Below are 21,960 nucleotides of genomic sequence, written 5' to 3' on the forward strand. Positions count from 1 at the left end.
AATGTATTTTTTGGAAATTATTTAGTTTTTTTTCTGTTAAAAAACCATGGGCTAATGTAAACAAACAGGCATATAAAGGGTTAAAATTTCCACAAATTTGATCAATATTTGATATGTATGTTTCAGGCAGAAGTAGTTCTAAAAGACTGCATCGTTTAAAATGAAAAAAAAATATTGACGTATGATATTTTTAGAGCAATTTTTGGGAAGGTGTCATTTTGTGGCCTTAGGAACACTTAAGGAAGTTTTTTATAAAATCTGACCTTGTTCAAAAAACAACAATGCATGAAAATCAATGTTGCTAACAATCTTTGACCCATCTCAGGGTACAATAATAATAATAATCACATGGTGGTTCAAATGTGTTTTTTGGAAATTATTTAGTTTTTTTGTTTTTTCTGTAAATAAAACATGGGCTAATGTAAACAAACAGGCATATAAATGGTTAAAATTTCCACAAATTTAATCAATATTTGATATGTATGTTTCAGGCAGAAGTAGTTCTAAAAGACTGCATCGTTTAAAATGAAAAAAAAAAATATTGACGTATTATATTTTTAGAGCAGTTTTTGTGAAGGTGTCATTTTGTGGCCTTAGGAACACTTAAGGAAGTTTTTTAAAGGAACTCTTGAGGGTTAAAGTTCCGTTTTACCCTGTTTGTTTCTTCAGCGAGAGGCGCAGGCGCACCGTCCACTCCTGGGTCCTACAGTACACCTGGGGCACGTTCAATCTCACACCGGTGCGCAACGTTTTGCTACGGTTTCCGGGTTGAACGACATGTTTCCTGGAAACGGTGTGCAACGGAATCCAACAGGTTTTAGAAGCGTTTTCTCTTGTTTGGTGGGTGTGTCAGAAATGTCGGCCCAATCAGCGGCAGTCAGTTAAAAACATAAAGCCACCGCGGCGTTACATTGCAACTCTCTCATATGCGGTGTGGACTCTGTAGATGCACATATGGTTTTAATGTTGCTAAACAAGCAGCTGTATTATGGCACTTTCGTGTTGATCAGTTATTTTAAACTTTAAAACTGCATTTAGAAGCAGACGACAATAATTCATCTCAGTTAGTTTCACTTTGCGGTTGAATTCCAGTTGATGCTCCAAAAACCAAAGCAGCATCACACAGCCCTTTTAATATGTATTCTGTCCGACTCGTAATACCCACTGTCATTTCTTGCTATTTTTCAAATGAATAACGCTGGCTTGCTCCGCATAGTTGGCTGAGCCGCTAACGCTCTGTATAACAATCCGCGTCAGTTACGTCATCATCACGATGCGTGAGCTTCCTGACACAGGTAAAATTCGAATGCAAAGTTTTACGTTCGAATATGCATATTTTTTTTTACATTCGACGAATATTCGAAATTCGAATTAAAATTTGACAGCCCTACTGAGAAGTAGGCACACCAGCAACAAAACTCAATTTCCCATGAATCTCGTTTAACCCCGGAAGTAAACGCTTCAGTTCTTAGCATGGCGCTAATGATGAGCAGCGAGACCAGTTGTTTATCCTAAAACTATATATTTTCTTAAATAAACCGTTTTGGAAGATAATTCACACGCGAGAGATTGCAGATAAAGATACAGTAAGTAAAATCAGAATTTATTTTTTAAGACTCACACTTTAAGGCTTACTTAGTAGCTTTGATGCTAACCGGGCAGTTATAAAAAGTGTATTATTATATTAAACTTCTTCAGTTTGTAGTATTTTAGCAGACATATCTTGAATATGTTTTGTGACACTCGTTATTTATTATATTCATTTCCGTGATGCATAGTCAAAAAACACGTTTTATGAAATTGCTAGTTAGTAAATATAGTGTAGGATCCATTTAATTGTATGAAATACTGTTAATTGTAATGACCAATCCATAATGAATGGTTTGCTAGTTAAGAATCGGACGACGTTTCATCAGCATTGTGAATTTCTTCCTTATTCACCAAATTTTCTGCATGAATGGTTTTATATACTTAAGCAATTCATAGGAGCATCAAAGTGAATATGAAGGTTATATTTTCACAGAATGATGTTATTTACGTTATGTGAGACAATTTTATGTAGAAATCAGTCAGTCACCAAAAATGATGACCCGATTGTTTTGTGATACTGCAGTTGTTAAACACGAAACCAATAAATACATTTTTTTTTTTTACATATTTCCATCCAGAATTGTATGTACTGTGATGGATCCAGACATTTCACTTTTAGTTGTACTTTATTTGTTTAATGTTTTACATTATGTAGCATTATTTTAAATGTTTTGTATGATAGCTATAATTTTTACTTTTCAATATAATTTTTACTTAATTATTTTAATATTATTTTGTATGCATTGTCTACATATACGTGGGACTAATCACAAAACGAAAAAATATTTATTGTCCCTAAGATAGACATTAAAATCTTTATGCAACAAATACATGTTTATAATTTCTAGTTAAACAATTTTCATGTGAAATGAGTCGATTGGAGGGGAAGATTATGTCAGAAATGTTTAAAGGGATAGTTCACCCAAAAATAAAATTGTCATAATTTTTGTCTAATGAATAAAAAATATATTTGGATAAATAATGGTAAGCACACAATTGATTGTATCTATTAACTTCCATAGTAGGAAAAACAAATACGATGAAATTAAATGGGTACCGTCAACTGTGTGCATTTATAAAAAATATCTTCTTCATCATTTATCACAATACTTATACATTGTTTGTTTTCCTACTATGGAAGTTAATGGTTACAGTAGTTGTGTGCTTACCATTATTTATCAAAATATATTCTTTTGTGTTCATCAAAATAAAGAAATTCATACAGATTTAGAACAACAAGTAAGTAAATGTTGACACAATTTTTGAGTGGACTGTCCCTTTAAAAGTGTGGTACCCTACCCATCACACCACACAGTTTAGCCTGATATTTCCTAATTTGTCGTTTTTTTCTGACCTCCACATCTGTGACCTTATTTTTATGTAGATCCTTTGGAGATGGCGTCAGATGTGGGAGAACAGTCGCATGGTGGCATGGATGAAGATAAAGCCCTTGACATGACTACCAGTGAGAAGGTAACACACTGACTAACCCTTTATTTTTGAGACCCAGTTATGTTATGTCATTTTTCTCTCTTATACTGCATGTAGCTTTACATAATATTGTATTGTAGCCAGGGCATGAAATTAACACCCGACCACGCGCCAAATGCGGGTGGATTTTGCAATTGGCGGGTAACACTGTCAATCTACCAGCCACATTGGCGGGTAGCCAATGCGAATCAGTGATGCGCGGGTCATTGTATAAACAACCCACTCCCGACCGACATTTTCAACTAACCCGCCCCGCACGCAATTGTTCAAAGTAGTTTTTAAACTCGACCGACTGACCGCGGCCTGAATATCATTAAAATATTTTTGGATGACTCGTAACCGGCACCCGCTCATTTCTTATCAACCTGCGCATATCACCGATGCAAATTGAGTGATTCATTGAGAGGATGCGACTGCTGTTTCGCAACGTTCATGCGATTGGAAAGAAGATGAGGCACTTCTCTGACTACGTTTGGATGTGCGAGTAAGTATTAAATTGTTGGTGAGATGGGATGAGAATGCAATGCTGACATAGACTACAGTACAATCACAGTTGCACAGATGTGTAGTGCTGCTGTGACGGATCAGAACTCTTGATGTGTAAACTTTAGAGAGAGTTGCGCTACTATGCCTTATACTGTAGTATATAATATAGTAATGAAAAACAACGTATGTGCGGCGTTTATTTGCGCAGTTTATGCCCCCTCTGTCTCTGTGTGCGTGCGCGGGTTTAAGGGAACTCAATAGGGCACATCGGAGAGACGCGTTCCTAAAAGCATGCGTACATAAAATCTTTCTGGTCTTGACAAGGCACATATAAACAAAATGATCTCAACAGTATTCATTTTCTAATAAAACATTTCTTTATGTCTTAAGTGTATGTATAGAGAGTCAAAAACCAGTCTGTGCTGGTCTTAAAGAGACAGTAACCTCAATTAACCTACTTAAGTCTGTGTCATTAATGTTAATCAAACAACCTAAGACAAAGAGATTCACTTTTTTAGCTCTGAAAAAAAATTATATTTAATTCATACAATAAAGACAGTGTTATAATTCACTATTCGGGCCAAAAAAAAAAAACTGGCTGGTAAAAAGTCTCTGTTGCTGTGGTCAAAAAAGTTAACTTCAGGCCCTGATTGTAGCTCTAATAACGTGGTCATAATATTACATGGAATTGTTTTTTACATTGTGCATTTGTATTATGCATGTTTTTCTTTCATTGACTTCCTGCCATTTGAAATATTTTTTGATAATTTGACCTTTAATGCACACAGGTAGTGGAATTACTAAACCAGGCTTCCCTCATCTCAACAGAAGAAAAACTTGTCATTCTCAAACAGGTTTTCTGTCCTTATCATTATTTTTAAAATAAAACTTTTGTCTCATGATTATCAATTATAGCTGTGCTCTCTCTATTCTTATATTATTAGGTGCAGGAATTGATCATCAACAAAGACCCTTCATTACTTGATAACTTTCTGGATGTAAGTGCAACACTGTTTTTAGCAGTTTGTGTACAGTAAGTAAATAACCTTTCATGGAAATCTGATTGGTTGCTTTCTGCCCTTATATATCCCGAACAGGAAATTATTGCATTTCAGACAGACAAGTCAATTGAGGTGCGAAAGTTTGTTATCGGCTTTATTGAGGAGGCCTGGTGAGTTGCATAATACATTTTTAGCATCCAATACACAGTAATGCTATTATCTATGACCAGTTCCTAAAAATCTGTTTCTGCATTATGTTTATGTAGTAAAAGGGATAATGAGCTTCTTCTGCGGCTGATTGCCAATTTGAATATGCTAATGAGAGACGAGAGTGTAAATGTGGTGAAAAAGGCAATTCTGACCCTTACACACCTATATAAAGTTGCTTTACAGGTATGAGTTTGTTTAACAGATATATACGCTATTCATTGAGTGGTTGGGCTGATTTTTTTAAATTACTTTTATCAATTCTGTTAGTGGCTGGTGCGTACCAAGACCGTCTCAGACATGGAGGAAGCATGCTGGGATATGGTAACTCGGATGAAAGACGATGTCCTGGCATTGCTCGATTCTGACAACGATGGGGTCCGCACTCACGCCATCAAATTCACAGAGTCCCTCATTATCACTCTGTCACCACGGACACCTGACTCCGACACTCCCAAGAAGCACGAGGGGGACATCAGCCTGGACAAAATTCCCAAAGATCACGCGTATATACGTTATGGTAAGCAGAGTAGTGTTTTTTTTTAATCACAAAGTATTTTTCTTCTTTCGTTATCGCTTATTTCTCCTGTCTTTGTCTAAGACACCTTAAGCGAGGAGGGTAAGTCTGCTCTGGATCAGCTGTTAAAGTTCATGGTTCATCCCGCCATCTCCAGCATTAATCTGACCACTGCACTTGGATCACTGGCTACGTTGGCCAGACAGCGGCCCATGTTCATGTCTGAGGTGGTGCAGGCCTATGAAATGCTACATGGTAAGTTCACTGCACGTATATTTTCAGTTTTACAATTTGGTGTGAAACCTCTACCATTTAGTTTTAAGCTTTAGCCAGTAAACAGTGGTCTAGTCAAATAATGCTTCACACTAAAAGACCGTAAAATAACACCCATTTATTTGATTATGACTTTTGCATAGGCAACCTTTTAGGTTTTCTATAGAAAAAAACGTTTGTGCATTATCATTTATGAATCCATATTATATTATTATGTAATATTCAGGGTTCCCACGGGTCCTTAAAATACTTGAAAGTTTGTGAATCTGGGGGAAAAAATCAAGGCCCAGGGAAGTTTTTGAAAATATACATACATAGATACAGGTCATTGAAAGTGCTTGAATCTATTTTATGCAAGAAGTTTTCTGGAAAAAAATCTATATTATTCCCTGTGTAGTGTAGGATAATATCATAAAAATTCTAGACTTTTTAAGCACACGTGCTAAACTGTTTACTGTAAATGCTTATATCTTCTGTATGCGAATGTTGATTTGTACCAAAATGCTTTTTTGCATAGTTGTGTTTGACACATGAAAACATCTCGGATTAGGTATGTAACTGTTGTTTCAGAAGGGAACGAGACGCTGCGTCTCCCTTGCCATACTTCCTGCGTCCCTGTAACGTCGTCTTTGGCATTATTTCAGATAGCAATATTCTTCCTGGCTCCCGCGTAACCCTGTCTTTGTCGTTAAGCCTCACCATTAGTTGAATTTGATGTACACATTCAGACGCATTTACCCCTGGAGGCGTCCCCGAAGTGTCACCGCAGTGACGCAGCGCGAGTTCAAGAGCATCTGCCGAATACATAAATGTAAATTATTTGTGGTCTGAAATACTGCATTGACATGTTTGCAACATGTGAATTTTTTTCTTTTCTCCTCTTTCATTGCGCTCTCCAGCTAACCTGCCACCAACTCTGGCCAAATCTCAGGTCAGTAGCGTGCGTAAGAACCTGAAGCTGCACCTGGTCTCGGTGCTGAAGCACCCCAGCAGTGTGGACTTCCACGGTCAGATTTCCACTCTGCTGCAGGATCTCGGCATGTCTCAGAACGACATCACCCGCTGCACCCCTGCTCCACAGAAAAGACGCCACCATGAGCCTTATGTAGAGGGCAAGAGGATCAAGATGGGTAAGAGGCTCCTTTAACAAACAGATGTGTTGTCATATTATTTAAATGTAAAGCTGTCCAGACCTTTTTAGATGGTCTGTAGTGATATACTCCTAAAAGCTGGGAAAATAAACGTTAAAACGTAACCCTGTTTGTGAAAACCCAGTGAAAAAGTCATTTTTTGTCATCATGCATAATGTAAAGAATATTTTGTCAAAGTACAACAATATTGACTGAGTAAGGCCTTCTCAAAGATTGAAATTTGATCTGCTGAATCCAGACTTTAGCCTGGATTTCACAGACAAGGACACAAATGTGCCGTCTTGATCTTTTAAAGGGACGTTTGATTAGACTTTTAAGATGTAAAATAAGTCATCGGTGTCTCCAGAGTGTGTATGCAGTTTTAGCTCAAAGTAGGGGCCGTTCACATATAGCGCCTAAAAATGCGTGGGAAAGGTAACGGAAAAGGTGAGGAAGCTGATTGGTTGGTTCTTGTCACAAGACCTGTAGTGCGCTTGCGGCATTCTAAAACGTTTAGATGTTTTTAACTCGATGCGGTTGTGGACATGCCTGGAAAAAACTTGTGCGTCGTATCGCGTGCGTGTAACTTACATTATGAGCGCGCATACTAGTGTTGTGCCGATAGACGATAGTATCGTGTATCGACGATCGTCCGACATATCGCCAATGGCAGGCTTTCATGGCGATAGTCATGACGATAGTTGGCGAATGGTTGTTATTATCATCATCATCATAGTTTTGCATGCTTTTCCTCGCATGAGGGTTTGTGCTTCACTTTACGCGGAGAGCTTGTAGAGAGAGAGTTCCTTCTTGCACGCAGATGCACTTAATGCGCGCGTCTCGGACTCGTTCTAGCACCTAAATCCAGCGCGTGGATGAGCAGCTACGCTTCCCTCTGTCTCACATGCACGCGCTCTCGCATCTGTCCGAAGTCTAAACATAAACTGAAGTAGTAATCCTTATGTATTTGTGCGGTTTAATGCGTTTCATGCGAGCTGAGGCAAACTATTCCTTTTGTTTAAAATATAACCCGCTGCACAGAGCTGCGCTCTGTCTGAACTTGAAGTCAGATAGTAATCCTGTTTATGATATGCTTTTCAAGGAGTTTTAGCAATACATCCCTCGTGTTTAAAATATGATTGTGTTCCGCTGGACCAGTGTGTTTAAAAAGGCACCTCTGAGAGCACCACTGCTTGACACGTGTAACCTTCTGCAACAGCACTAAACAAATGCATTTAATTATTTTTATGTGCGCTGCGTGTGTCTGCGCAGGTGCATGTTTTACAGTCATTAAGTAATCGTGTTAAAAATCAGAATTATGATTTTTCCCATAATTGAGCAGCCCTATCTCTGACATTTCCTTGCACTAGAGAGGTTGTTAGCGCGCAGAGGGTTAAAACCAGCGCGTGTCCTGTTCTCCCTCTCTGGCACGCAAAGAGCGTCTGGGCTTTAATGACGCACTCAGATTAATGGCATTAGTTTTAAGAAAGATGCATTCATGACGGTGTTGCTCTTGTTCTTTTTTCCACCAATCAAGTCTTGTCATAAATGAACAAATAAATAAATGAGTAAACTACTGCCCCGCCCCCCGATACTATCGTGTATCGCCGATCTCACAGGCTGACGATAGGACGATCTCAAAATGGGGCATATCGCCCAACACTAGCGCATACCACGCGCCTACATTTGCCCACTCAAGTTTGTTATTTCAAAAGATGCGATATGTAAACAGTCCCATTGATAATGTATTATAGCATGTTAAATGTGAGTGAAAGTGAAAGTGAAGTGATTATTTGCCAATGTATGGTAACTCATACTTGGAATGTGACCTCTGCATTTAACCCATCCAGTGAATAGTGAACACACGCACTGCAAGTCGTGAACACACAAACACCCGGAGCAGTGGGCAGCTTTCCCTGCAGCAATTAGGGTTAAGGTGCCTTGCTCATCCCGCCAGTTGTGAGCCTCGAACCGGCAATGCTCGGGTTACCAGCCCGGCACTCTAACCACTAGGCTACAACTGCCCTAGTTGATAGGGTGGTCCTTATTTTTAAACTTTTAAAAGTTCATGATCTCACCCCACCCCACCAATATGTTTGAATAAATAAATAAATAAATTGGGCAACATTTTTTCAATATTTATTAATATTTAGAGGTTGCTCAAGTGAGAGTTGAACATAAAAAATTGACCCATTATAAGGACCACCCTAATGTTAAAATTGCCACTATCGATGTTAGCAAAAATGTTTTTGGGTGTGTCCCTTTAAGTTTTAAAGGAGTTGATGAAATGCAAACACTGATCACCAAAAAAAAGAAATCATCCTGCATGCGCGCACATAGAACGCCTTATCGCTCTTGTGTCTTAAAGCGACAGTAACCTAATTCATTTCTGAATAAAATCACTCTCTGCTCTTTACTGAAGAATTGTTGTACTTTATAGGAATGCGTGTATATTTAATTAATTTACGGAAGACTGTAAAGTGTTTTATTTTCATTCCTTTTAACAGACATAAGCCTTTTTTAAATGGCTCTTTGTAGAAGTAATATTTGTTGTGCTTATTTATTTGATTCTCTATTAAAACAATTATATAGGCTACCTAATTACTGCAAGTAATATAACAAAGGCAACATCTGTGGTATTACTTTATCTAGAAAAAACTGTTACAGTCATCAAAGAATTTACAAATTAGTTTGAAGAATCAGTATCGGCATTGGTATATCGGCCGATCATGAAAACAACAAATCGGGACTCGGAATCGGCTACAAAAATGCTGATCGGAGCATCCCTAGTTAGTTACTGGGTTGTTCTTTTTCACGTTTTGTTGTTCGCTTTCAGTCTGAATGGGAATAATGTCTGCTTTTGGTTGCAGAGACTGCTTTAGTGGAGGATGATGAAGATAAGGAGGAACAAGCACCGGTCATCACCCCAAAACCCTCCTCCTCCGTTGGCACCCAATCAGCCCTCGATCTCACTGCTGAGTTCCTGTTCCCCCTCCTTTCCCCAGAGAACGTGGCTAACCTGGTAAATGCTTTGTTCAAGTTTGTTCAAGGCTACCAACTCCTGGTCTGGACTATACTGAGTTAATCATGTATTCTGCTTCGGAATCTAAAGCACGATTTTCGCATGATATATTGGTTATTTAGCATAGGACCTAACAATGTGTCACGCATAAGAATTAGTAGTTCCTAAATAAATTGTGAACGGGTGCATTAAATATCTTTTATAAAGATGTTTAATGTATTTCTAATTAACGTATGTGTTTATCATATTATTTGTTGTCTCAATGTAGGTACTCATTAGTATGGTCTACCTGCCTGAAGTGATGCCAGCCTCTTTCCAGGCCACGTACACGCCTGTAGAGTCTGCGGGTACTGAAGCTCAAATTAAACATTTAGCCAGGTTAATGGCCACACAGATGACTGCGGCTGGTTTGGGACCAGGTGAGTGGATTTCAGCAGAATATGTTTAGAGAGTCTGCGGGACAGATCCAGAGTATCAATGACAAATCGGTACTGCGCACTCCCTGTACAGTTTGAACGATCGCGCATGAAACGTGAAACTAAAAAGTGAGCTCGCATTTAAACGCAATTCAATACCCGTATACCCCAATTACATCAAACATACCGTATTTTCCGGACTATAAATCACACCTTTTCCATAGTTTGGCTGGTCCTGCGACTTCTAGTCAGGTGCGACTTATATGTCAAAATGTATTTATTTGAACCAAGAGAAATGATTACCATCTACAGCCGAGAGAGGACGCTATATGCTGCTCCTGTATTTATGTAATTCAATGAATTCAGTGACGTGGAATGACTTCGGGAGCTTATTGAACTTGATTTGGCGTGTCGTGTTACTTTAGCCTAGTCAGCCTCCCAGGTATGTTCGATATGCTATTGTGTTCAGTGAAAAAATGGTAATGTTACGTTAACATGTATGGACACCTATTCAGCCTTCTGTTCTGTGTGCCATTGTTTAGTTCGCCTTTCCAGATTAAATGTCTGTTTTTGGGCTTGGATTTTATGAAATCATTTTCTAAATAAACCCACCGTATAGTCCAGTGCGACTTATATATGTTTTTTCCTCTTCAAAGTGCATTTGACTGATGCGACCTATAGTCCGGAAAATATTGTAATTACCAAACCAAATCTGTGAGAGAATGCAAAATCATTCAAATATATGCTTTTCCTCCCTAAGATAGCCCGACGGGCAAGGCAGATATACATTTTTTTAGCCCGACTGGAAGGAACAATAGCCCCGGGATGTCTGGCTAGCGATTTTGTGAGCCCTGATCAATGCTTTTCATTAGCGATGCACAGATTTATCAGCCTTTAATCGATATCGGCAGATACTTTCCCACTATGGGACCTTGGTTGATTGGTTAAAAATCAACGGTGTCTAAATAATCAAATATCAGTATTGACACAGAAATTTTGTATCAGTCCATCCCTACTTTTCATAAATGCAATGTCATTATTTTTCAATGCTGCTGCACAGGTTTGGAAATGTGTAAGGCTCGGGATGAAGAGGTGAAGGGGGAGGACGAAGGATCGAGTGAGATCAGCTCCAAAGACCCTCTCATCGTCCGCAAGTTCTCTGCGGTTTCCCTCGGTCAGGCCATCTCAGTGGTGGGGGCCTACAAGAGCCCTGTCACTGAGGAGACACCTCAAATCAAGAAAGTTCCTGAACCTATACTGCCCACAACACAGCCAAAGTAATAATAAATATATATATAATTAAAAATAAATATAAGCTTTGTTTTATTCATCTGGTTTAATCGTCTCTCACTGTGTTCCTCTCCACATTATGTAGAGCTCCTGGCACCAGTGGCAGAAAGAAGGTGTTCAAATTGGCAGACGTCGTGCAGCCGTTCTCAGAGGCTCAGATAGAGAAACTAATCGACATGTCCGTCAATAGAATCCTCCAATCGGAAAGAGCCATTGCACAGAGCGGAATGTCTCATGTGAGTCTAAAGAGATGCTTTCCATGCTTTTCCTGCTTCAGCCTCCACTTTCTTGATTTCCATGTTTCCCGTCTTCCAGGTTCGTATGAAGCTGCTTGCTCGGTTGGTGACCCAATTTGAAGGAGGGATGAAAAATGACTTGTTACAGTTTATCCTGGATGACATGCGGGGTAGATGTGAACTGGCCTTTTCTCTGCTGTACCACGAGTACAATGAATACCTAAATCAGCAGCCCTCCGGCTCTCTGGACAGCTACGAGCAGTGTCTGTTTACACTTCTGACCGGCCTGCAGGAGAAACCTGAGCAAAAAGACGGGTGAGACAAAAAAGTGTAAAGTATTTTATTGAATGTTAAAGGTACAGTAAGTCATTTTTGTTTTGTACCTGATGCATCTTTCAATGAAATTCCATGTTTATGTGAAAACCAACGGATAATAATGACTGGCTGATTAGATATTTGTGGTACTAAAGAAATCATTAAACAGATATACCTAATGAAGTTTGCAGAGTGTAACAAAAACTACTTACCTGCGACTTTATGAATAATTCCTTTATGCCCCATATTCATTTATGCAACTATAATGTACCCAGGCAGCTAGCCAGTTGTGTAATCATTTAGAATCCTGATTTTCCCATTTTGTAAATATGACTGTGTTTGATCGCTCATGTGCTCGGAACTTGTAATTACGATATTTCTGACTCAACTGAACTCTTTCCCAGCCAGTGTTTTTGAAAAAAAGTTGCCAGCCAGTGCCAGCATTTTTCATGATTTTTACAAAAGTTAAATGCCTTCCAGAAAATGTTCTTCTTTAAATATATAAACATTCAATATTTGAATGTTTCATCCTACCTCCATTAGTAATTTTTGTGAAGGACTTTTGATAGATATCAGATGCAGAGCGATCCTCAAAACTTACACGGACATACAGCTGTTTGCCCTTGGGTGATACTTCTGGGTTTTATAAGTATAAGAAGAGTGCCACCTGATGTATAATAGCATAGTACTCGTCATTGGCATGGAAAGCGTTTTCTCTTAATTGACGAGTTAACTCATCAAAGGCGGGGAAAGAGTTAAAGGGGACATATATTATATTCGTATTTGTTTATGGGTCAATGACATAACATGCGTATTTTTGTTTCCGGGGGAATTATTTACTATAGAAAAACTTGATGTATTCATGACATGTAGCACTTTATTCTATAAAACCTATTTTGTTTTATTACATTTTTTCAGTATTTTTAAAAATAATATTTTTTTGTATCTCAAACTTGTAAAATGGCAGGCGGGTCAACTGTCCATACAAACGAGCAGTTTAAGACAAAAATGGTGAAAAAGATTATAAATATTTTAAAATAAGATACTTTGACATTATTTTATGGTTGAAACCTTTCTTATAAACATAATTCAAAAATATTAGTAGTTGTTGAAATGTTTTAATTAAAATTTAACAACTTTTTGTCCAACAATTTTGTCCAACAAAAAGCAGAGATAATTCAATTTTTGTGACGGACTTTTCATAGAGATCCCATTCAGAGCGCTCTTTAAAAGCGTCACGGACATGCAGCCGCTTGCCATAGGCCAATACTTCCGGGTTTAAAAAGTTGCCACCTAGTGGATAATAGCGGTGTTGCGGAAAGACGGAAAAACTCGTCATTGGCGGGGAAGCGTTTTCTCTTGATTGACGAGATATCTTGTCAATGGCGGGGAAAGAGTTAAATGTCAAGTAAGAATGAATGCAATCATGGGACTTTTATTAAGAAGTTAACAAGTAAACAGTAAACATGATGTCACATCATCCATTGAGCCCCAGGTGGTCTTTACGGTGGAATGAAAAGTTTATAGATTTCTCTTAAATACTGAAAATATAGCTACTTTATTGTAATAGGTAGGCCATGTACACTTATTGTGTCAGGTGGTACAACCAGTATAAAACTAGAAAAAAAAATCTATTTTAACACATGTTAATTGTATTGAAATAGTGTATTTATGAATTTGATACCACAGGCAAAAGCTTATAACAGCATCCAAGTAGAAGTTAAATGTAAATTCACTGCAGAGGTCAGGTGGTGCAACCAGAAAGTCAAAGGGCGCTACTCCTATGAAGGCCCCTTACTCATTCCCTGCCAGTCTTTATTTTTTTTAAGTTGCCCGCCAGCATTTTTGTGATTTTCACAAAAGTTTTACTAAATGCCATCCAGGAAAATGTTCTTCTATAAATATAAACATACAAATATGTCAAATGAAAGAAAAGACCCTCTGCTTTCAAACAAACAAAATTCGAAAAACGTTTCATCCTGCCTTGATTTGTTCTCTTTTTATCACCTCATAAATATGGGTAGGCTTCTTCAAAAATACAAAATTTTGAGCAAAAAGCTGAAATAATTGTATTTTTGTAAAGGAATTTTGTTAGAGATCAGATTCAGGATGATTATCAAAACATACACAGAGTTTAAAATGTTGTTAAATTATACCGTAAAAACTTGTCAGGAAAGTGTCATTGGCAGGGAAATGTTTTCTCTAAATTGACGAGATAACTCGTCAATGGCAGGAAAGAGCTAAGAAATAAAAAAAACAGTAAGTTAAATAATTTTTATTATTTCTTTTTAAAAAAGTTTTATTTTTAATAAAAGCAAGCTAAGGTTGCCTATAATTATTATACTTTTTTTAAATTATTGTATAGTTCTCAAATGTTAATTCTATGGTCAAGTATGGTTACATTTTCAAACGATTTTCAGGATTATAATTTTAAATACACACGGAGCACATTAAAAACTTATCGGGCAAATTGACAATGGTTTTCCACCTGACATTTATTTTGAATGGGGATATCAAAAATATTGTGAAAAAATATATTAAATTGTACTGAAATATGCATTGCATCCATTTTTGTTTTAAGTGCAATGTCATTGACCCATTATTATGTGTTTTTATATGATTAGTACTGTTTTTGAATATGTTTGCATAGTTTTGGCTTTGGAATAATAATTTTTTATTTATCGCAGGCTTTTCACCAAGCTTGTTCTGGAGGCTCCAGTCATCACAGACTCGGCCCTGGAGGTGATTCAACGCTACTGTGAAGATGAGGTTAGCCAAGCCATTACTTTTTACCAAAAGCAGTATCTCATATTTCTTCACCTGATCGCCTCATACCTACTTTCTGTTACAGTCGCGCGTATACCTGGGCATGTCCACCTTGAAGGATCTCATTCTGAAACGCCCGTCCAGGCAGTACCAGTACCTCAATGTTCTTCTGAACCTCAGCTGTCACGAAAAAGAAAAGGTACCTTTTGCTCTTCTGACTCAAATAGTTTTTTTCTTTAGAAAGTTTCCAAAGCATGGCGTAATCTCTCTTACGTTTCAGGTGCGAACCACCGCTCTTAGCTTCATCAAGCGCATGTATGAGAAGAAACACCTGAAGGACTGTATTGAGAAGTTTGCTCTTACGTACATGCAGTTCCTGGTCCACCCAAACCCACCCTCTCTTCTGTTTGGAGCAGCGGAGGACACAGGTGAAAAGCATTTTCTTGCTTTTCAGTACATCCCAGTTTATCATGCCTGTTGCCTTATCTGATACGGCTCTTCAATTCTGTCGTCTCTTCAGAGGTGGCGGGTTCTTGGACGGAGGAAACCGTGCGGCAGTGTCTCTATCTGTATCTCTCCCTGTTACCCCTCAACCATTGTCTGGTTCATGAGCTGGCAGCTGTGTACACCGAGGCCATCGCTGACATCAAACGAAGTGTGCTGCGAGTCATTGAACAGCCTGTAAGACATTCTCGAAATAAACTTTTCTTATTAATTACTTTTTTATTGGTTTTTAGCTTTGTCATGTTTAGTTTTGTGTTTTTTTTTTGCTGTCCATCTCAATTTTGCAGGGTTCCCACGGGTCCTTCAAAGTTTGTGAATCTGGGGAAAAAAATTCAAGGCCCTGTGAAATTTTCGATAATATAAATACATAGATAAAGGTCAAAAGTGCTTGAATCTATTTTATGCAAGAAGTTTTCTGAAAAAAATCCATATTATTCCCTGTGTAGTGTAGGATAATATCATAAAAATTCTAGACTTTAAGCACACGTGCTAAACTGTTCGCTTTAAATGCTTAAATCTTCTGTATGCGAATGTTGATTCATACCAAAATGCTTTTTTGCATAGTCGTGTTTGACACATGAAAACGTCTCGGGTTACGTATGTAACTGTTGTTCCCTGAGAAGGGAATGAGGCGCTGCGTCTCCCTTGCCATACTTCCTGCATCACTGTAACGCCATCTTTGGCAATATTTCAGATAGCGATATACTTTCTGGCTCCCGCGTCACCCTGTCTTTGTTCTCATCATTGGTTGAATGTGATATACACATTCAGACACACTTACCTTTGGAGGCGTTCCCAAAGTGTCACCGCAGTGCGAGTTCCCTTGAAAGGGAACTGTAACAATGTATCTTTAAAGGTAACACAATGTAACCTTGCTCTCACTTGAAATGTGTCCCCACATTTAGTCCTTGAATTTTAGGTTATTGGACCTGGAAAGTCCTTGAAAGGTCCCTGAATTTAAAATTAACTAAGGTGTGGGAACCCTGAAACAAAGACATAATATGTGCTTTCAACATCACCCCACATTGTCCGATTTGTAGTGTCCACAATGCATGAGAAGGTTAATGTAGATCTTGTTATCTTTTGTAGATAAGAGGCATGGGGATGAGTTCTCCTGACCTGCTGCTGCTGGTTGAAAATTGTCCTAAAGGAGCAGAGACACTGATCACTCGCTGTCTACACATACTCACTGATAAAGGTAAAGTGTGTGTATTGGTGTATGCTTTTGTTTATATTTGTGAGAGGGAATTATTTAAAAATGTCAATTTCTCATTTCCAGTGCCTCCATCTCCTGAATTGGTGGAGAGGGTTCGGGATCTTTATCATAAACGAGTCCCTGATGTTCGTTTTCTCATTCCGGTCATCAATGGCCTGGAGAAGGTATGCGTCTCAACTTCCATTTGTTTTGTTATGTGTTGTATTTATATGGCATTTTACTATCAGATCTAATCACGCAAATAAAAAAATGGTGTTACAATGTTGTCTTCATGTATTTTGAGCAGCATGAAGTGATCCAGGCTTTACCCAAACTCATCAAGCTTAATCCAATCGTAGTCAAGGAGGTGTTCAACAGACTTCTGGGCACTCAACACAGTAATACCTGCTTGTTCTTTTATGCATGTTTACATGTTTGATAAGTATTTTTGATAGATATAGATGTTTGGGTCATGTTTTTGAGTTTGTCAGAAGTTTTGATTTATTCTGGATTGTGTATATAAAGTGACTTTGTTGTGCAGGTGAAGGCAGTTCCTCCATGTCTCCGCTCACTCCTGCTGAACTCCTCATCGCCTTGCACAACATTGACTCCTCCAAGTGTGACATGAAGTCAATCATCAAAGGTAATTTAACATCTCACACCAAATCGTTTAATTTGAGGGTCAAATTGCCCGAAAGAACGTAAGCTCTTTCATTTTGTGAGAATGCTAAATTTCATCCCTGAAGTCTAGGGGACTCTAATGCTGGATTCTCACCAAACGCGGTAGAGGCGGCAAAAACGTGCTATTCGCACGTAGTTGGACGCTTGAGCATTTTGAGTTTATTTGTGCGAGAAATTTTAGTATTTTAGAGACATTCACGCGGAAATTCGCATCTGCGATTTCCTGTAATCACGTCACTACTAGAGCAAACTCCTGATTGGTTAATGTGGCGCGATTTTTCACCAAAGTTCAGATTTTTCAACTCGCGCGTTTCCTGCCACAATGCTCAATTCACGCGTTTCCTGCCACAACGCTCAATTCGCGTCAATTCGTGCAAACTAGATGCGCGAATGAGGCGGTTTTGCGTCTTACCTGCCGCGCTAAATGCCTCAGTCACGCCGCGATACCCCCAGATGCGCAAAAGGTGTCTTTACATTGACTTAACATCACTCGCGCTTGACGTATCTGCTGCGGCTGGTGTGAACGCAGCATAAAAGTTTACATCTGCGACTTTAAATGCATTGATGTACATGCCCGCTTATTGTTGTTCTTCCTGTAGCCACCAACCTGTGCTTTGGAGAGAAGAATGTGTACACGTCAGAAGTTCTGGCGGTGGTGATGCAGCAGTTAATGGAGCAGACGCCTCTCCCTATACTGCTGATGCGTACGGTCATTCAGTCCCTCACCATGTACCCTCGCCTGGCCGGTTTCGTCATGAACATCCTGGCCCGGCTCATCCTTAAGCAAGTCAGTGGTCACATGTCTTAATACTCAGTGTTCTGTTTAGTAAAGCCATCATCACTCATGTTTATGTAAAATGTCAACTTTATTGAGATACGCTAGTAGTGTAAGCAAGAGCTTATTTGTATGTGAAGTTAAATGCACTTGGAGTTGTTGGGGAGATGTTATTATTCAATGGGAACAGTTATCGGCAGATGGCACTGATGGTGTTTGGGCTAGAAGTGTAATTGTGTGTGTATTGTGTATTCAACAGGTGTGGAAGTATCCCAAGGTGTGGGAGGGCTTTGTTAAATGCTGCCAGCGTACCAAACCCCAATCTTACAACGTGCTCCTCCAGCTACCTCCTGCACAACTGGCTAGTGTGTTTGAGCGTTGTCCAGAGATGAGAGACCCGCTCCTACAGCATGTGCACTCCTTTACGCCTCACCAAGTGTGTAGAAACTTTTACCATTGTCTCTGAGTGCAAAGTAAAATAATCTAGTATATGCTGAAACGTGCTGTTGTAATATTAACTCTTTCGCCGGCAGCGTTTAAAAAAAAAGTTGCAAGCCAGCGACGGCATTTTTCATGATTTTCACAAAAGTTTAATGCCTTCCAGATATAACTCGTTAATGGCGGTGAAAGAGTTAATGAACAATTAAGTCTTTCCCCGCAATTGATAAATTATCACGTTTTCCTCCCAATGACGAGTTCTTATGGCAATCCACATTTTCGCTATTATCCACTAGGTGGTGCTCTTACCCAACTTATAAAACACTGAAGCATCCACTGACCCAAAAACAGTAAAAACTCTGTGTATGTTTTGATCATCGTTCTGAATCTGATCTCTAAAAAAATCTCAGCTTTTTGCTCAAAATTTTGTATTTTTGAAGAAACTTTGAAAGTTGATAAAAAGAGAACAAATGAAGATAGGATGAAAGTTTTTTTTGTTTGAAAGCGGATGGTCTGGGCTTTCATTTTATATATTGTATGTTTATACTGTATATTTAAAGAAAAACATTTTCTGGAAGGCATTTAACTTTTGTGAAAAGCATAAAAATGCTGGTACAGAGTATCTGTATAGCTGAGAACTGCATTAGTTAGGCAAAAAGTCTTTTGAAGAACATCAAAAGTTTGACATGGAAAAGGTTTTCACAGACAGGGTCACATATATATTTTAAAGAAATGATTTGTTAGTAATCCTGTTAGATTTTACTACTTGAAATGTCATTCAATCATGTTTTATCTGTTCTTTAATTTTATTCTGTAGCAAGCCCACATTCCATCCTCTATAATTGCTATTCTGGAGGCCAACATCAGAAAGCTGGAGCCAGAACCAGAACCGCAACTTCCAGAAGTAATAGAAGAGAGACAGGTACAATCTGGGCTATTTTAAATACTTCACAATGTTTATTGATCATCACCATGTCGTAAATGTCTGCAACATGGAAAATTCCAACTGGGTTTGCCTCATACGTCTTGAAAAGTGAAGCCGCTGGCTCTTTGATCGCCCCCTGATGGCTCGATGCAGTACAAGTCATAAATCCCACTCTCTCCATGCAAACGAACGGGACTTGGGTCAAAAAATTTTATAAATTACACTTCCAATTAAATTTTCCGAAAGATGGTTTTGGTCCTTTAAGGTAGTTGTTATCATGCTGATATATGTTCAACTGTTCATTTTTGTGATAAGTTTCATTTTAGCTATTAATTTGATGATATAGAAACTGGGCGTGTCGTTATGATTGACATTTGTGATTGACAGGTTCTTTGAGCGGATTGTCGGCGCTTCGAGGGAAGATTAAAGATATAACTATTTTAACTATTCATTTTCTATTTCTGTGTTATTTCACACCGACAAAATGAGTTGTATTTAACTTAAAGGTGCAGTGTGTAACTTTTAGAAGGATCTCTTGACAGAAATGCAATATAATATACAAGACTATATTATCAATGGTGTATAAAGACCTTTTATTATGAACCGTTATGTTTTTATTTCCTTAAAATGGAGTTGTTTTTATTTACATACACTGCGGGTCCCCTTATATGGAAGTCGCCATTTTGTGCCGCCATGTTTCTACAACAGCCTATAACGGACAAAAGTTGACTCCGACAATGACATGTTTGTCCTGTGGCGGCTATCGTAGCTTCTCTCTGCGTTTTGGTGAACGGTGGACTGAGTGTTGATTGCAATTCGCAACCTCACCACTAGATGCCGCTAAAATGTACACACTGCACTAGGGATGCACCAAAAGGATTTTTTTGGGCCAATACCGATTTAAACGGACAACTTCTGGCCGATACCGATATTAAACACTTGTATACAATACTATACAGTTGGTCTATTAGCTAGTTTATTTCTGCATCAAATTATTTTTACTGAACATGGATTTGATCTAATTAACATTCAACTGACCAACATAATAAGAGAGGCACAAATTAAGCTAAAACAAATATAATAAGACAGCATGACAACCTTCAAAGGTGGTTTTTGCTATTCAGCATTTATTTTATTAACAACATGAACTCATTTTTGACATATAATGGATTTCTTTATGCAGTTATTTAATAAACTATTGGTATCCGCCTTTCTGGTGCAAATGCCGAAATGCAGATGGTTTCAAATTTAATCTTATTTTAGTAAGCCAGTCAAATGAGATGTTCAAACGGCGTGGTTGAATTGGGCTTCCGAGCGTTTGTGCGGATGTTTGATACCGTGGCTCCACCTCCGTGCACGATTCCTTCTGCACATGCCCAGGCTCTTAACGGATGTTTTTGCGTAACGTGTCAGCGCCCATCTTCGTACATTTTACGTTCAGTTCATTACAATGGAAGGAAGCGGCATCTTTTTTTACAGTCTATGATTCCAAAACATGCAAGTTTTCTTTTTTCAGACGCCCGACATTTTCAGATTTTGATTAAAGTTTAGGAGGACACGTAAATAAAATAAATAAATAATGAACCAGATAGATAAGTTGTTTATGATAAACACTGCAATATTCCGTAAAAAAATAGGAATTGCCAGTTTTGATTTCACAGGGACTTTAACACTTAAAATTAAACGAATTACTTACCCACGACCTACTCATAATGTAGTAAGTTATTTAAGGGGGAAAATACAATAATCCAACTTTGACACGCAACAGGGGAAGTGCTGAATCCTGAATTCTAACATCAAGGTTTATTCCCAAACTGGGATGTTCTATGTAGTAGAGTAAGATATTGGACTGAGATATACTGTACCGCTCTGTAACAGTTGTGCATAGGTTAACTAACCCCTGGATAACTGAAACTACTATTTTAGTACTAAGTCAGAAGTATACTGTATCACCTCAGATAATCTAGAAGTAATCCCTTTTCTTTCTCTCCCAAGATTCAAGTACCAAAACACATTTCAGCACCAGTACCACAACAAGAACCGCCAGCCCCGGCACCCATAGCATTTACAGAACCAGTGCCGGAACCGATCCCATCCAGAAGGGAAGAAGTCGAAGAACCCATGGAGCAGGCAGAGACAGCCCATGCTTTTCCTGTGGTTACATCTGAACCAGCATTGCAGGTATTTTAACATTATAGTATCATCATCATCATCATTTATGGCACTCATGCAAAGCAGCATTGGTTGACTGAGGACTTTAATCTTCAGCAGATGGAGGTATCTGAAGATGCAACGCAGTCCAGCACTGTCACAGAGAAGGTGGATGAACCCATGGAAGATTCGACGGCTAGTGAGGTGGCTGACCAAACAAAAGTTGTGCCCGAGGACGCTGACACAGAACCTGAACCCGAAACAAGCAATGTGGATTAATGACACTTGAAAAATTGACTGACTGCGGTTGAATGAGCTTATGTTAATTCCTCACTGCTTCTCAACAAACACTTGATGTTAGTAGCTGGAACAAATACATTCATATAAATAATTTTTGAAAATATTGATTTTGTATGTGTCAGTTTTCGTTTACAAAACAAAATGTCATGTCTAACAAATTAAACGTTCATTAAAAGAATAAGAAATAGCTTGAGTCCTACGTCATTTATCTTTAGCCAATCAGCGTAGAGAGATCGCTAAGCAACAAGTTT

General features: G+C 38.5%; 1 protein-coding gene across 2 annotated transcripts; it reads left to right on the forward strand.

Annotated features, from left to right (window-relative positions):
• The first annotated feature begins 1,439 nt into the window (after window positions 1-1,439).
• sympk (symplekin) lies at window positions 1,440-21,896 on the forward strand. 2 transcript variants are annotated; one of them, XM_065284195.2, is made up of 27 exons: window positions 1,440-1,586; window positions 2,975-3,063; window positions 4,356-4,421; window positions 4,512-4,565; window positions 4,665-4,738; window positions 4,835-4,961; window positions 5,046-5,295; window positions 5,377-5,547; window positions 6,465-6,695; window positions 9,566-9,717; window positions 9,986-10,136; window positions 11,194-11,410; window positions 11,509-11,659; window positions 11,739-11,974; window positions 14,662-14,743; window positions 14,826-14,939; window positions 15,021-15,168; window positions 15,261-15,421; window positions 16,334-16,442; window positions 16,524-16,624; window positions 16,747-16,837; window positions 16,981-17,082; window positions 17,720-17,907; window positions 18,155-18,331; window positions 19,151-19,255; window positions 21,254-21,439; window positions 21,530-21,896. In XM_065284195.2, exons 2-27 carry the CDS (start codon window positions 2,986-2,988, stop codon window positions 21,686-21,688), a joined length of 3,681 nt encoding a protein of 1,226 aa, XP_065140267.1. In that variant the 5' UTR covers window positions 1,440-1,586; window positions 2,975-2,985; the 3' UTR covers window positions 21,689-21,896. The 2 variants fall into 2 exon arrangements, with proteins under 2 accessions (XP_065140267.1, XP_065140266.1); XM_065284194.1 differs by having other exon boundaries at window positions 1,441-1,586; window positions 21,527-21,896.
• The last annotated feature ends 64 nt before the right edge of the window (window positions 21,897-21,960 follow it).

Source organism: Paramisgurnus dabryanus, chromosome 5 (assembly GCF_030506205.2).
Source record: "Paramisgurnus dabryanus chromosome 5, PD_genome_1.1, whole genome shotgun sequence".
Taxonomy (NCBI): Eukaryota; Metazoa; Chordata; class Actinopteri; order Cypriniformes; family Cobitidae; genus Paramisgurnus; species Paramisgurnus dabryanus.